Source organism: Lutra lutra, chromosome 13, assembly GCF_902655055.1.
Source record: "Lutra lutra chromosome 13, mLutLut1.2, whole genome shotgun sequence".
NCBI lineage: Eukaryota > Metazoa > Chordata > Mammalia > Carnivora > Mustelidae > Lutra > Lutra lutra.
The window spans coordinates 43,659,644-43,675,786 of record NC_062290.1 but is presented as its reverse complement, the minus strand read 5'-3'; the positions used below and the strand labels follow the sequence as shown (position 1 = coordinate 43,675,786).

The 16,143-nt window shown below is 33.4% G+C and overlaps 1 protein-coding gene across 7 annotated transcripts in view; it reads right to left on the bottom strand.

Moving 5' to 3' along the window:
- The window catches only part of CNTLN (centlein), a 301,590-nt gene that overhangs the window by 203,059 nt on the left and 82,388 nt on the right, over window positions 1–16,143 (bottom strand). For 6 of the 7 annotated variants that reach the window (XM_047700244.1, XM_047700246.1, XM_047700245.1 and 3 more), the window contains exons 4-5: window positions 12,056–12,190; window positions 11,268–11,447 (exon numbers count right to left, since the gene is read on the bottom strand). In XM_047700244.1, coding sequence (XP_047556200.1) covers window positions 11,268–11,447; window positions 12,056–12,190 — 315 coding nt within the window. The remainder of the gene's footprint in view (window positions 1–11,267; window positions 11,448–12,055; window positions 12,191–16,143) is intronic. The other variant, XM_047700248.1, reaches the window with a different exon arrangement.

The window sequence follows — 16,143 nt, the reverse complement described above, 5'->3', positions numbered from 1 at the left end:
ATACCCACATAAATGCTACACATTCATTATCTGCAGAAGTGAGCACTAAGTTTTACGTCAACGACTACTCTACTCTAGCCATGATCTCATACTTCATATATTGCCTTACAGTAGCTAGAGTAATATTTTGAAGATAAAAATACTGGCTTTCAGCTAAGAAAGCACTCTGAGTATTTCTCAAATTTCCATTTATTACACAGAGCAATGACAGGAAGAGAGAGGAGGGGCACCTGCATGTCTCAGTTGGTTAAACAACTAACTCTTGATTTCAGCTCAAGTCACGATCTCAGGGTCATTGGATCCAGCCCCGCATCCCCTCTGCTCAGTGGGGAGTCTGCTTAAGATTCTCTCCTTCTCCCTGTCCCTCTGCCCTTCCCCCCACTCATGTACGCACACTCACATGCACTCTCTCTCTCAAATAAATAAATAAATCTTAAAAGAGGGTTGGTTAACTGTTTAAAACATTAAAATAACTACTAGGGGTACCTGAATGGCTCAGTCCTCAGTTGGTTAACTGTCTGTTTTGGGCTCATGTCATGATCCCAGGGTCCTGGGATCAAACCCCATGTCAGGCCACACATTCAGCAGGGAGTCTAGTTGTCCCTCTCCCATGCTCTTCCCCCCAAATGTGCTCTCTACCTCAAATAAATACATAAAATCTTTAAAGAAACTTTAAAAATAAAAATAAATGTAACTACCATATAATCCAGCAAGCTCACTCCTTAGAGCAGGGTCTTGAAGAGATATTTGCACACCCACGTTCATACCAGCACTGTTCATAATAGCTTAGAGGTAGAACCACCCAGATGTTGGATGAATAGATTAAAAATGGGGTCTATACATAAAACAGAAAACAATGAAGCCTTAAAAAGAAAGGAAATTCTGTCACATGCTACAACATGGATGAACTTTGAGGGTACTATCATTAAAAATCATTATCATTAAAAAACAAAAAAAGATAAAATGAAAAGGTCTCATCCAATAAAAAATGCCAATAAAGTGATATAAATTATTTTAAAACATTCAAATGAAAATGGAAATCCTGTTATTAAAAAGCAAAATTAACAAAATGAAGAGCACAAAAAAAGTCACTAGTGTAGCTGAATATTTAACATGAGATGACAAAAATAAGAAAAAAACAAAGATAAATCCAAGAAAAAAAGAGTAACAAAAAAGTTAACAGCCCCAGAGAAATGTGGACAACACAAACTGCACCAACGTAAGCATAATGGGACTACCAGAAGAACAGGCAAGAGAATAAAAAAATAGAAGAAAAATTCAAAGAAATAATGACTGAAAAATTCCTAAAACTCGTGAAAAAAATTTAATCTAAACATCTGTGAAGCTCAACAATCTCCAAGTATTGTACATGTATAAATCCACAAACAGACATACAGTGAAAATACTGACAGCTGAAAACAAGAAAATCTTAAACACAAGAGAAAAACCATTCCTCATTTTCAAGAGACCTCAGTAAAATTACCTGACTTTTCTTCAGAAATAATGATGCCAGAGACACTGAGATAACAATTCAAAGTGCTCAAAGAAACAAATACAAACACACAAAAAAACACCTGCCAATGCAGAACCATATATATACAGTAAAGCTATCATTTAAAACTAAAGGTGATGAGTGACATCAGGAAAATAATACAGCTCCAAGCATTTTGCCCTGGCAGAAATATCAAAAAGAAAGCAGAAACTTTCAGAACCAATGTTAGAAAAACTATGGAATGCATTCAAAGGTTTACAACAACTAAGCAAATGCTGAGCTAAGAATAAAAGCAACTTAAAAATGGGACAAAAGATTTATGGAGTTTTCAGTTGCCCTTCCCACACTGTCTCCAGCAAGCTGACCATTTTAAAAACAATTTTAAAGTAGTGATATTCTTAGAATGGCAGGAGCCCATGTTCCCAGTTGGAGATCCTGGTTCCTCGTTTGGGAGGAAGCAGAACAGACTTTAGAGTAAACGAATATGTGTGTCTGTTCCAATTTATCTATGGGCTCTACCTGAATTATAGATACAAAGCGATTATGTCTGTTTGATCCAACTGGGATCAAAGACTGGATAAATGGAGGAAATAGCTCAAAAATATCAAAGGTTAACTAACAAACCACAGATGTGTGGGACAAAAGATTACTGGTTGAGGTATACAACAGAATGCCTCACACATGGGAGCAAAAGCCTTAGAAGATTCTTGGGGACATTAGGACATTCAAAAATACCCATTGATTTGGGAGAATTTAGAAAGCCACACAGAGGCTCAGAGAAAGATGCATGCTCAGAAAAGAGAAAAGAAGACCCAAAGTTTTACCCTTGGCTGAGCTCTGAGTGCAGTGCAAATATGGATAAGTACTGAAGAAGAGTCTTAGCATAGAGACAATACAAAGACTGGGAGAGGGATTTGTTTTATGTCTGTGGATGTGTGTTTTGTTGTTCTTGTTGTTGTTGTTTTTGCTTCTTTGTGTTTTGTTTTGGCTCCTGCCATTCAAGGAAAACTATGACACAATAGGGGGTGAACAAAAGCTAAAGGATAGAAACCTCAGTGACCTTACACAAGTGACCTTAAACTCTTACAAATATAGATTGGGAGATTATCTAAACAGACTACCACAGCCTTCAAACAATTAAAAAAGCAGCAAGACTTCAGAAAGGAGTAGAATCTGACTTCCAAAGTTATACTCAAATACCCAACTTTCAACAACAATAAAATATCACAAGGCATACAAAAATAAAATAAAACAAAAACAAAAAACAAAACATAAAAGTATGGCTTAACCAAAGGAACATACAAATTAACAGAAAACATTCCTGAGGAACCCCAGATATCAGATTTATAACGCACACACTTTAAAATAACTATCCTAAATATCCTTACAGAGCTGAAGAAAAACATGAAAAAAAGTTTACAGGAAAACAATGTATAAACCAAAGGAATGTCAGTTAAAAAGGAAGAAATCAGTAAAAGGAATCAAACAATTCTGGAGCTAAAAAACTACAATAAAATGGATGATTCTCCAAAGCATCTAACAGATGCAAAGCAGGCAAAAGAAAGAATCAGCAAGCTAGAAGAAGAAACATGTAAAATTACTGAAACACCAAAAAGAACATGAAGTGAACAGAACCTATCTGAAAATTTGGGACACCATTAACTAGACCAACATATACATTATGGGAATCCCAGAAAGAGAAGAGACAGAAGAGGAAGCAGAAATAACATCTGAAGAAATAATGGCCATGACAGTCCCAATTTTGATGGAAGATATATATCTACAAATCCAAAGGCCCAACAAACTCCCAAGAACAATCAACAGAGAGACCTACAAATTATAATCAGCCTTTTGAAATTCAGCCCCTGCAAAAAGAATCTTGAAAGTAAGAGTGCCTTGTCACATAGAAGAGATCCTTAATGAGATTAATAACTAATTTCTCATCAGAAACCATGGATGCTAGAAGGTAATGGGATAACATATTTAAAGACCTGAAAGTAAAGAAGTATCAACATACCCAGCAAAACTGTCCTTCAAAATTTAGAAAGTAATTAAGAAATTCAGAGGTAAACAAAGGAAGATACAAAGAGTATTTATTAATAGAGGAGACGAAAGGAGTTCATTAATAGATCTGCCCTACAAGAAATGCTAATGGGAGTCCTTCAGACTGAATTGAAAGAAAGCAAGATTGTAACTCAAAGTCATATGAAGAAATAAAGACCCCAGTAAAGATAAAGATATATCCATAAGCCAGTATTATTATGTAATATTTGGTTTGCAACTTTTCATTTACCATATTTCAAAGAAAAACACAACAAAATTATAGATCTGTGTTACAGGGCACACAATTTATAATGATGCAACTTGTGGCAACAATACTGTAAAGTGGAGGGAAAGAGCAATATAGATGAGTTTTAGTATTGCTATTGTATAAGATGGCATCAATTCAAATTATATTATTTTAAGTTCATGATGCTAAATGTAAACCCATGGTAACCACAAAGAAAATACATCAAGAGAATACACACACAAAAAAATAAGAAGGGAATCAAAATGTGCCACTATAACAAATCAACTAAATACAAAGGAAGACAGTAACTGAGGATATAAGGGAGAAAAACACCTATCAGACAACAGCAAATAAATAATAAAATGTCAGAAGTTAGTCAATCCTAACTAGTAATTATTTTGTATATACATGGATTTAACTCTCTAATCAAAAGGCAGATATTGACAAAATAAAGAAAACATTATACAACAAAATGTTGATTAAAACACTCACTTTAAATAAGTCAGTCAGAAAAAGATAAATACCATATAATTTCACTTATATGTGGAATTGAAGAAACAAATGAACAAAGAAAAAAGAGACAAAAATATCCAGACACTTAAATATAGAGAACAAACTGATAGTTACCAAAGGAGCGATGGGTGAAATAGATGAAGGGCATTAAGGGCAGACTTATCATGAGGAGCACCAAGTAATGTATAGAATTGCTGAATCACTATATTGTACCTCTCAAACTAGTATAATACTGTATATTAATTATACTAGAGTTAAAATTTTTTTTAAAGATTCACTTAGACCAAAAGACATAAACAGAATGAAAATGAAAGAATGGGAAAATATAACCAGGAAAAGAATAAACAGAACTGGAATAGATATAAATATATTGGACAAAAAGTCAAAAACAGTTAAAAAAGCAAAGGGATATATAGGATGTATATATTGATTACAGAATCAATTTTCAAGAAGACGTAACTATAAACCAAACAGAGCCCTTAAATTATAAAGGAAGCAATTACAGAATTGAAAGGAAAAATAGTTCTCTACAGTAGTAGCTGCAGAATTCAATACTCCACTTTAAATAATGACTAGAACACTTAGACAGAAGGTCAACAAGGATGAAGAGGGCCTAAAAAACACTATAAACTAAGTAACCCTGACAAATGTTTATGGAACATACTACTCCAAAAGAGCAGAATATACATTTTTCTCAAGTACACATGGATAATCCTCCATAACTGACCATGTTAGGCCAAAAAACAATTCTTAATTTAAAAACATTATCATTATACAAAATATCTTTTCTAATCATAGTGGATTACAGCCAAAACTGAATAACAGAAGAAAAATTTTAAAAAGTTAATATGTGTTAATATGTGGAAATTAAATAATATACTCAGAAACAACCCATAGGTCAAAGAAGAAATCACGAGAGTCAGAAAATATTCAGAAATGAATGAAAGCAAAACAAAAATATTAATACTTACAGCCTGCAGCAAAGGCAGTATTCAGAGGAAAATTTATACCTATAAAATGCCAATGTTAAAAAAGAAAACATAACTCAACTTAATAATCTAATTTTATACCTTGAAGAAACAGAGAAGAAATATCAAAGTGAAACCAAACAGAAAAGAAGAAATAATAAAGATTAGTGTAGAAAGTTTTTTTAAAAGGTAACAACAAAACAATAGTCAGTTAAAGCAAAGGGTGACTCTGAAAATAGCAACAAAATGAATAAACCTTTAGTTAGAATGACAAAGAAAAAAGAGAAAGAATGTAAATAACTAAAATCAAAAATTAAAGTGAAGTTACCACTACAAACTATACAGAAATAAAAAGGATTATTAGAGAATACTATAAGCAATTTTACATCAATAAATTAGATGACCAAGACAAAACTGACATATTCTTAGAAACACACAAATCACCTAAACTCAAGAACAAATAGAAAATCTCAACAGATCTATAATAACTGAAGAGGTTTAATCAGTTATTCAAAACTACCCAACATAAAGAATTCTAGTACCAGATTGCTTCACTGGTGAATTCTAACAAACATTTTATTTTTTTTTTTTATGTATTTGAGAGAAAGAGAGAGAGAGTACAGGGGGGCAGAGGGAGAGGGAGAGAAGCAGACTCCCCACTGAATGCAGAGCCCAACACAGGGCTCAATCTCACAACCCTGAGGATCAGGACCCAAGCCAAAACCAAGAGTTGGATGCTTAAACACCTAAGCTGCCCAGACAGCCCTCCACCAAACATTTTAAAAGAATGAATACCAATTCTTCTTGAACTCTTCCCAAAAATATGAGAGGAGGAAACATTTTCTAATTCATTCTACAAGGCCAGGTTTATCTTAGCACCAAAGCCAGATAAAGACAAAAATATCCCAGCAACATAAAGTTAGTTTAACATCCCAAATCAAGTAAAATAACACACCATACCCATAGAATAAAAGACAAAAAAAAAAAAAAAATCATTTCAAGAAATGTAAAAAAAAGCATTTGCCAAAATCTAAAACCCCTTCATGATAAAAACAACAACAATCAAATACTAGGGATAGAGGGAAGCTTCCTCAATCTGATAAAGTGTATCAACAAAACCACAGAGCAAATATCATACTTAAGGATGAAAGAGTAGATTCTTTCCCCATGAGATCAGGAACACGACACAGACGTCTACTCTTTTTTTCTATTCAGTTGTATACTAGAGATTCTAGCCAGGGTAATGGGGAACAAAATGAAACAAAAGACATCCATATTGGAAAAGAAAAAGTAAATTATCTCTATCTGTAGATGACATAATCTTACATATAGAAAGTCCTAAAGAATCAACCTTATTGAACAACGTTGCAGGTATAAGATCACTATATAAAAATTAATAATTAGGAATGAACCACCCAAAAAGGAAATAAAGAAACAATTCCATTTAGAATAGCATAAAAATTAAATATTTAGGAATAATATGTACCTGGGCACTGGGTATTATACACAACTGATAAATTATTGAACACTACATCTGAAACTAATGATGTACTATATGTTAGCTCATTGAATTTAAATTTAAAAGGATGAATTCCATTAAAGAAAAAAGAAATAATACAAACTCAAAGAAATGCAAATACTTTTCTGTAAAGAAGTGCATCATACTCTGAAAACCACAAAACATTACTGAAAGAAATAGACCTAGAAAAATGAAACACCCCATGTTGGAGTAGATGGTATAATATTGCTAAAATAGTGATATTTGCCAAATTGATATTCTGATTTGATGCAATCTCTATCAAAATAAACACAACTTGCTTTTTTTGTAATAAATGGAAAAGATGATTCTAAAATTCATATGGAAATGCAAAAGATCCAAAATAGCCAATTTTGAAAAAAGAATAAAAAATCTGGATGACACACAATCCCAATTTCAAAATCTATTATAAATCTGTAATAATAAACTGTTTGGCATAGACATGAGGATAAATGCATAAATCAAATGGACAGAATAGAGATCCAGAATAAACCCTTATATTTACAGTCCACTGATATTCAACAAACACAGTAGCAGTGGGGGAAACAATAGTCTGTTTCAACAAATGGTGTTTGAACAACTGAATAACACGTGCAAAAGAATGAAGTTGGATTCCTGTCAAACACCATATTAAAAAATTAACTCAAAATGGATCAAAGAATTAAATGTAAGATATAAAACTATAAAACTCTTAGAAGAGGGGCGCCTGGGTGGCTCAGCGGGTTAAGCCGCTGCCTTCGGCTCAGGTCATGATCTCAGGGTCCTGGGATCGAGCCCCGCATCAGGCTCTCTGCTCAGCAAAGAACCTGCTTCCTCCTCTCTCTCTGCCTGCCTCTCTGCCTGCTTGTGATCTCTCTCTGTCAAATAAATAAATAAATCTTTAAAAAAAAAAACAAAAAACTCTTAGAAGAAAACATAGGTTTCCATCTTCTTGATCTTTGATGAGGCAATGGTTTCTCAGATATGACACCAAAATCAGGGGTAACAAAAGAAAACGTAGATAAATATCAAAATTTTAAACTTTTATGCTTCAAAAACACCATTAATAAAGGAAAAACCACTCCAAGAATTGAAGAAAATAGTTTCAAACTCTATAGCTGAAGAGACTTGTATCCAGAAATATATGTAAAGGGAATGAAATTTGCATTTCTTCAAAAATAGACAAATAGCCAACAGCATCTGAAAAGAGGCTCAACATCACTAGCCATCAGGGAAATGCAAATCAAACCCACAATGAGAAACCACTTCACATCCACAAGAACAAATCCAAAAGGCAGACAATGACAAGTGTTGATGAGAACAAAAAGAAATCAGAACCCTCACAGACTGCTGTTCACAATGTAAAGTGGTGCGGCTGCTTTCCAAAACTGACAGTTCCTCAAAAGCTTAAAACCAGTTACCATATGACCCAGTAATCTCAATCTTTGGTATGTATCTAAGAGAAATAAAAATACAGGTATGTATACATGAGATCTTGTACACAAGTGCTCACAGCAACATTACTGAAGACACAAATGTTCATCTACTGGTGATAAAATGTAGGATAGCGATGTAATGGAATATTATTCAACAATAAGAAGGAATGTGGTACAGATACATGCTACAACATGGATAAACACTGCAAACATTATTCTAAGTAGAAGAAGTCAATCACAGAAGACCATATACTATGATATTATTTATATGAAATGTTTAGAACGGACAAATCTACAGAATCTTTTTCTTTTGCTTTCTTTAAGCAGATTACTTCTTTAAGCAGATTACTGGTTATCAAGGGATCCAGGGTGAAGGGGTAAACGCAGAGTGATTGCTAAAGGTTACAGGGTTTCTTTTTGAAATGATGAAAATGTTCTAAAAGTAATTGTGGTAATAGCTGTACAACTCTGCACAAGCTAAAAACGATTACACTAGGACTGTGAATTTTAAAAGGATTACATATGAATTATATGCCAACTAATACTTTAGGAAGGAAAGAAAGATGCAAAGTTTTCTTAATAACTTAGAAAAATCAAGAAAATATACAAATTTTTAGCACTAATAAGATAATTAGAAAAAATTACTGAAAAGAAGGTTAGGTCAGGGCGCCTGGGTGGCTCAGCGGGTTAAAGCCTCTGCCTTCGGCTCAGGTCATGATCCCAGGGTCCTGGGATCAAGCCCCACATCGGGCTCTCTGCTCAGCGGGGAGCCTGCTTCCCTTCCTCTCTCTCTGCCTACTTGTGATCTCTGTCTGTCAAATAAATAGATAAAATCTTTAAAAAAAAAAAAAAAAAGAAAAGAAGGTTAGGATAAATCAGTATCAACCCGGCCTTCCAGAAATAATTAAAGTATAATTTAAAATATTACTTACCATTATACAATCTTTTTACAATAATATTAGTAGCTAGGACTAAATCTAGTTAACAGTGGACAATGCCATTTTAAGAAAGGTACAAAATCTTATTCCACATATATGAACAGTAGGGTCACAATTTTTCCAAGATTAATTCATAAACTAAGTATGGTTTCAATCTACTTTCTAATAGAATTTTTCAGTAAAACTAATAAAATCGTTCCTGTTCGTTAAGGTTTACTTATTTGAGTTGTTTCTCAGCCTTTAGGCTAAGATCAAGTTTAAGATTTATTTATTTATTTGAGACAGAGAGAGAATGTTCCTACATGTGAGGGGAGGAGCAGAAGGAGAGGGGGAGAGAGAGAATCTCTAGCTGACTACTCGCTGAGCAGAGTCCCATGCGGGACTCAATCTCACAACCCAGAGATCATGACCTGAGCGCAAACCAAGAACTCAACTAACTGAGCCACCCAGGTGCCCCAGTAACAAAACAGTTCTTAAATATTACAAGACAGTGAAGAAGCACATACAAGGTTCATGACTTACAAAAAAAAAAAGAAGCAGACTTCCTACCAAATGATGGGTCAAATTACAAAACTACAATACCTAAAACCATGAAAACAATAAGATGTCCAGAAACAAACCTCAACACACAGGAACACTTTGAGATGTGAGAGATTACATCACAAATCAATAAACTACTGAATAAATGGTGTGAAACAACAGACCCCAAAATAAACTCTAAGTACATTACAGACTTTGGAATAGGGAAAACTTTAGCAAATAAGACTGCCAATGCAAAAACATTAGAGAATAATAAAACATACTCTTTCTAGATCCACAAACTTTTCAGAGTCCAATTTACCTTACTTGAAATTCATGGAACAGAAAGTACTTGTAGCACATATAGCAAAAAAAGTATTACTACCCAGAATAATGTCTACAAATTAATAAGACACACTTCCCAATTAAAGGAAAAAGTCCCAGAACTAAAAACCACAGCAAATGACAGAATAAACTATTTAAGTGGCAAATAGTCATCAATGGTATGAAAAGTATCACCAAACACTCATGTGCCTATGAATTAATATAAGGAAGTACCACTCACCCTTATCACACTACCAAACTGCTTAAAGATTGCAGGGAAGCAGAAACTAACATAAAAGTTGAGAAAACAAATGCACCAGACTTCAATTCTCTCAATGGCTCAATTATTCTCTGATGACACACTAAAAGATTTAATGTATTTTCTTAAATATGTGCAATGAACTGATTCACACACTCAGAAATACACATTCCCTTCACCTCTAAAATGATCACAGACACACACATATCCATACTTAGTATATCCATACTTATAAATATATATTTATATATATATAAATATATATATACACACATGTGTGTGTACTTATATATTCTTTTTATGTGTGCATACATAGAGGCACTATCATATTTACTAGGATAAAAATTTGTTTCTGGCCTTTTCAACAAAATCTATGGTAAAAGAAAAATCTAAAACTCAATGGAAAAAAATTAACAAAAATATTCTCAAGACAAAGAGAAAGCCACCAAAAAATTATTTTGAAAAATACTGATGGACATATTACAAAGATTGACTGTACCTTTCATCTTCTGTGAAAATAAAATCTTACTATGAATAAGGCCATCTTAAGCCAAAGAAAAGCACCATCTTCAAAACACATATGAGTATTTCTCAATTGCTTCATGCTTTTTTCCCATTTTATTTTTCAAAAGACCTGGAGAATACATTCTTAAAACTCTATTGTAATGAATTCTAGCTATACTTATAAATTTAAGCTCTAACTGAGAAAAGTCAAACCTTGTGATTCTAAATATATTTTTTCAAAACATGTTTCATTTCAAAATGCTACAGCCTTTATTTTTTAATGATTACATTTTAGATAACTATTTGAAGTCAGTTTCCTGCTTTGCAACATCAATTTTTAAAAAGCTATGGGTCTTAAGTGAAGGAATATAAATTAATGCTGGTCCCCACTGGTGGATTTGAATATATAACTTGTTATTTAAAGAAAATCACATGTAATAAACTTCCTATAAGAAGTTAGATCTGAAATAACAGCATCATTCTCATGCTCTCCACTCTCACTGCATACCTTTATTTTTGCATCAATGCTATGTTTTTCTTTTCTCCAATGTGCTTCTTGCTTCCTCAGTTTCTCCAGGTCATTTAGCAGGTCAGCACAGCGGGTACTTAATTTCTCATTCTCCTCCTCCAGATTTTTTATAACCAGTCTGTTTTGCTCTTCCTTATTCTGTACACACTCCTTAGTGTCCTGTAGAACAGTACCACAAGGGCCGATAAACAAAACAAAGCAAAAAAAAAAAAAAAGGTGAGAACTAATCAGCAAATATAAACTGTGCAGTTTTACCCTCACAGCAGCTTCTTCTATATTTGATGGCCAAGGTCACCTGTACACTTTTATTGGCCTCTTTTCATGCAGGTGGATGGGTCATATTTTTTCACTGGATGACAGCTTTGATGAGTACACATTTGCAAAGAGCCCATTAATTGATCAAGCTGCCTTTGATGCTGTCCCCAGCTATTTTTGAGACCCACACAGACATATCCTTCCAGACCTGGGTTTTATCAATTAATAATGCCAGTCCCATCAGAATCTAATTACAAGAAGCCACATATTCACACTCCTACTTTCTTAGCTCCATTTCCATCATTAACTATTTATCTGAAAGTTATAAAGCTTGGAGTCTTATCTTTAAAGCATCTTTCTCAGTTTTTGCATGTGAGAAAACTGTGTGGTACAGCAGGGCCTAAGGCAATTTTTCCTCCAAGCTTGTCACTTTCCATGCCACAAAGGCTGACAAAGCTTAAAGTAGGATTTCAAAGCAATAATACTGTAAAACTATGTACACGCCCACACACCTTAACTTCTTGACTTTTATCTTTAAATTTCTTCTGCAAGTCACTAAAATCTTTCCTTAAGAAAGCATTTTCTTCATCAACTGCAATCTTCCGTTTTATAAGGTCATTTATTTCTATTTGTAGTCCTGTTTCTCTCTATGGAAAAAAAATCACAATCCTTGGTAAGCTGGTATTTCTAAGAAAAAAATATTTCAAAAAGTTTCACATTTTGATCAATAATATTAGGATTAACTAGTTTTCATAATAATGTCTACTATCAAAGTTCTCATTTCTGGTGACACGCCCATCAATTTTCAAGTAAACAGGCAAGTGTGGTATCTGTTTATTAGTTTAAGATGAAGAACACATAAAACTGGATGCCAAATATCAAGCCACATTCAGAAAGCAAACTTTTGGGATTCAGGTGCAAAATAAAAGAAAAACAAAATTTTATAAAACATTCCAAAGAAAATGTGTATGTAGCTAAGATAAGAATTACCCTCTTATTTGAGTATCATTTGGAAGAAAACATTTTCTAGATAAACAATTATGATTTTGTGAAGGCACTCGTAATTTTCAAGACTGGAAAATGACAAGTTTGTTTTGGTACCAAAGATAACTTGCTGTGTAGAAAAACATATTCACGATATTAAAACTGCCATAGTTTTTAACTGACTACTCTTTTTACCTGCAGAAATACCTAAATAAGACCTAATTACAAGACATATCCATGACTCAATTCTTAGTTTCCCTCTTCTCTCAGAAAATTTACCCCTTCTTGGTTTATGATCTCATCTCTGTCTAAGAGTCTTACTAATCCTAATTCAGCCATGATGCTCTCCCAGTCAGCAATGTCACATTTCCAACTTTCAATATAATACCTCCATTTGGATTATCTGCTGGAACTTGAAACTAACATGCCAAAACTGAAATCCATATCCTGATACTATCTCTTTCAAAACTTCTTCAACTTTTGTCAACCTAACTTTTGTTCATTTTTTCAAGTAATATCTATTAAGCATCCATTACACACTTATAAGGTTTTTGAAAGCCTCCAGGTCATTTTTAATAGCACCGTTCCCCAAAGCCCCACTGGCCTGTCAAACAAGAAGACACATCAAGTTATAACATACTGCTCTGTTACTAAGTAAGATGCTCAACAGAAAACCCTGACCTTCATTTCATCTCTGATCTATCAGTGATGCTCATCTGATTCTTAAATATCAATTTATTTTGTACTCCCATATTTACTCCTTATTAAACATGCTCCAAGTGACTTGAGGAGGAGCTTCAAGGATAGGATGCAAAACAGGATGAGTTTCAGGAATAAAGTGAGAGTAACTACTATATTCTAATTTTTTAAGCTATAATGTTAATTGTTGATTTTACTTTAGTTCTAATTGAAAATATTTAAGGAGCACCTGGATGGCTCAGTTGGTTAACTGTCCCACTCTTGATTTCAGCTCAGGTCACAATCTCAGGGTGGTGAGATAGAGCCCTGCATCAATGCTGGGTGTAGAGTCTGCTTAAGATACTCTCTCTCCCTCTCCCTCTGCCCCACCCCTGCCACTCCTCAGACACACACACACACACACACACACACACACACGTTCTCTCTTAAAAAAAAAATCAAATACTGAATGCATACAAAACATAATCTGTGAGAAATATGTAAGGTATGAAGAAAAGAATAAAAAGAGTTGCCTTGTATCCACAACCACCTAATTAAGAAACACAACCTTACCATTATCTTTAAGTCCTCTGTAGGTCCCCTGATCCTTATAACACTTCCATGTCCTCCAGGGCAAGGCATTATTCTACAACTTTGGTTCTTAGCCTTGTCTTTCTTTATAGTTTGAAGACACACATATCCCTATTTGATATACTGTACAGTTTAGCTTATTTTTCAACTTTATATAAATTAAATCATACTACACACATTCTGCAGCTTGCTATTTTTTGCTCAACATTCCCAAATTCATCCATAGTGAAAGGTATAGCTACAGTTCAATTACCTTGGTGTATAGTATTATTCTATAATATAAATATACTATTGCATATTTATCTATCTCTTGTTAGTGTATATTTCAGGTGCTTCCCATTTTGGGAAAAGGGGTATACAAACGATGCTGCTATAAACACTCTTAACATGTCTCCTGATACAGATGAGCAAGAATTTCTCCCAAGCAGTATTTTTCAAACTACAAATTGCAATCTAGTAATGGATCATTAAATCATTTAGTCATCACAATCAGCATTTTTTAAAAGTGGAATACAATGCAATAGAAAATATCAAAATGTTAGCATAAATTCTCAGCAAAAAAACTATGAAAGAAGCAGATACACCATATTAAGTATCTCCTAAATTTTTACAGTGCTTAATTTTTCATTTATATTTTCTTTAAATATGATTACATTCATATTTGGTGCATATTTTGCTGTATTTTTACCTTCATTATAAAAGTAAGGACAATTACTATATGAAATTTTATTTCACGTGTGGGTATATTAGGGTAATTAGGTAGAATGTATTTTTTTCAGTTTGGGGGTCATACTAATAAAAGTTTGAAAAATACTGCTTAAGATTATATTTGGAGGTAAAATCACTAAGTCATAGGCTATGAGCACTTCAAGAGTTCTCACAGCTCTACATCTGCACCAACACTTGACTCTCAGGCTTGGTAATTTTCACAAATCTAATAAGTATAAATGGAACCTCAATATAGTTTTAATTTTTACTTCCTATTTTAACTATTAGGGCATATCAAAATCTCCCTGACATCAATCAAACAGCTTATGAATAGATGCATAAGTGTGGCCCATCCACAATTCACAGCTCATTTTTCTATTCTCATCTAAGTGTTACCCTCCTTCAAGATTCAATCTCTCCCTTTCTCCATGAAGGTTTCCCCAGACTGTCACAGTGATTTCTACCCTTCCTAGATTTCTGTCTTGCCCATATTATTCATTGGACACATTACATACTAACTATGTACTCATAGTGTTTTCCAAACCAGATTAGCAAATGTTTATGAATGAGATGGACAAAGAATGATAAATTCAATCACATGAACACTAAGACTGTTTACAGACTATCTACAGACCTCTCCTTTGAAAGAACTGACAAAACGTGAGAATTCTCATCTATTCTAAAAACTATTTAGACCCTAGGAAGGAAAGAACACTGAGCCAAATGATTAAAGTTTTAGAAGGGATTGCCCATTCACGTTAGCTAAACTTAACAGAAATTGACAACTTAAACACCAATAGCAAGCCCTTTCATGAGAATTATTTAATAATTTGAATTTCAGCATTTGAGTGAATTTAGTAATCAACAAGTCTAAACATAAACTTAATTTTTAAATAAAAAAGCATAATACAGTAGGTAATTAGTTAACCCAAACTATGAATATCCTTGTAATTAGTTTGATAAATCTGATATTACACTGAATAATCATTAAAGTAATAAAGATGCACCCCCAATAAAAGACAATCAGTAACTTAAATCTTCAAAGATTTGCAAAATTTTGCATAATGCAAAATATTTTCCTATTAAAGTGTGCTTTTAGTGATCTACTTTAAATAATGAAACTATAGGTATATACAGCTGTAATTCATGTTAAAATATAGCTTTATGAAAGTTTTCAACAAACTTTTCTGGATAGAGTACATTCTTAATGGTCTGGCATGAGTTAATATTAAAATAGCAAACAGAACTCAGAGGAACCATAAAGCATAAAGGGTGACAAGAGAAAGAATGTCTGGAACAAATAATTTATTATGGATAAGACATGAAATGAATAATTCACATCATGGTCAAGAGAAGTCTATAGAGTAAGAAGAGAATGATAAAGAGTATGACGCAGGAAAAAAGGGGAAGGAGGGGCAGCAGCATAAAACCTAAAACTCTATTGAGCAATACTTGAGCATGTTAATATATTATTTATATGACCTACTTTCAAAGGGGCATGGAAGTTTTAGTAAAAAACAGAGAAGTTATGAAGCCACAACAACTAAAACAATGGTAAATGGAGAAGAAGGATGGGGTCACAGATCTAACTGTAACAGAACCAAAACTCATTTCTGAGCTTCTTACAAGGTTAAAAAAA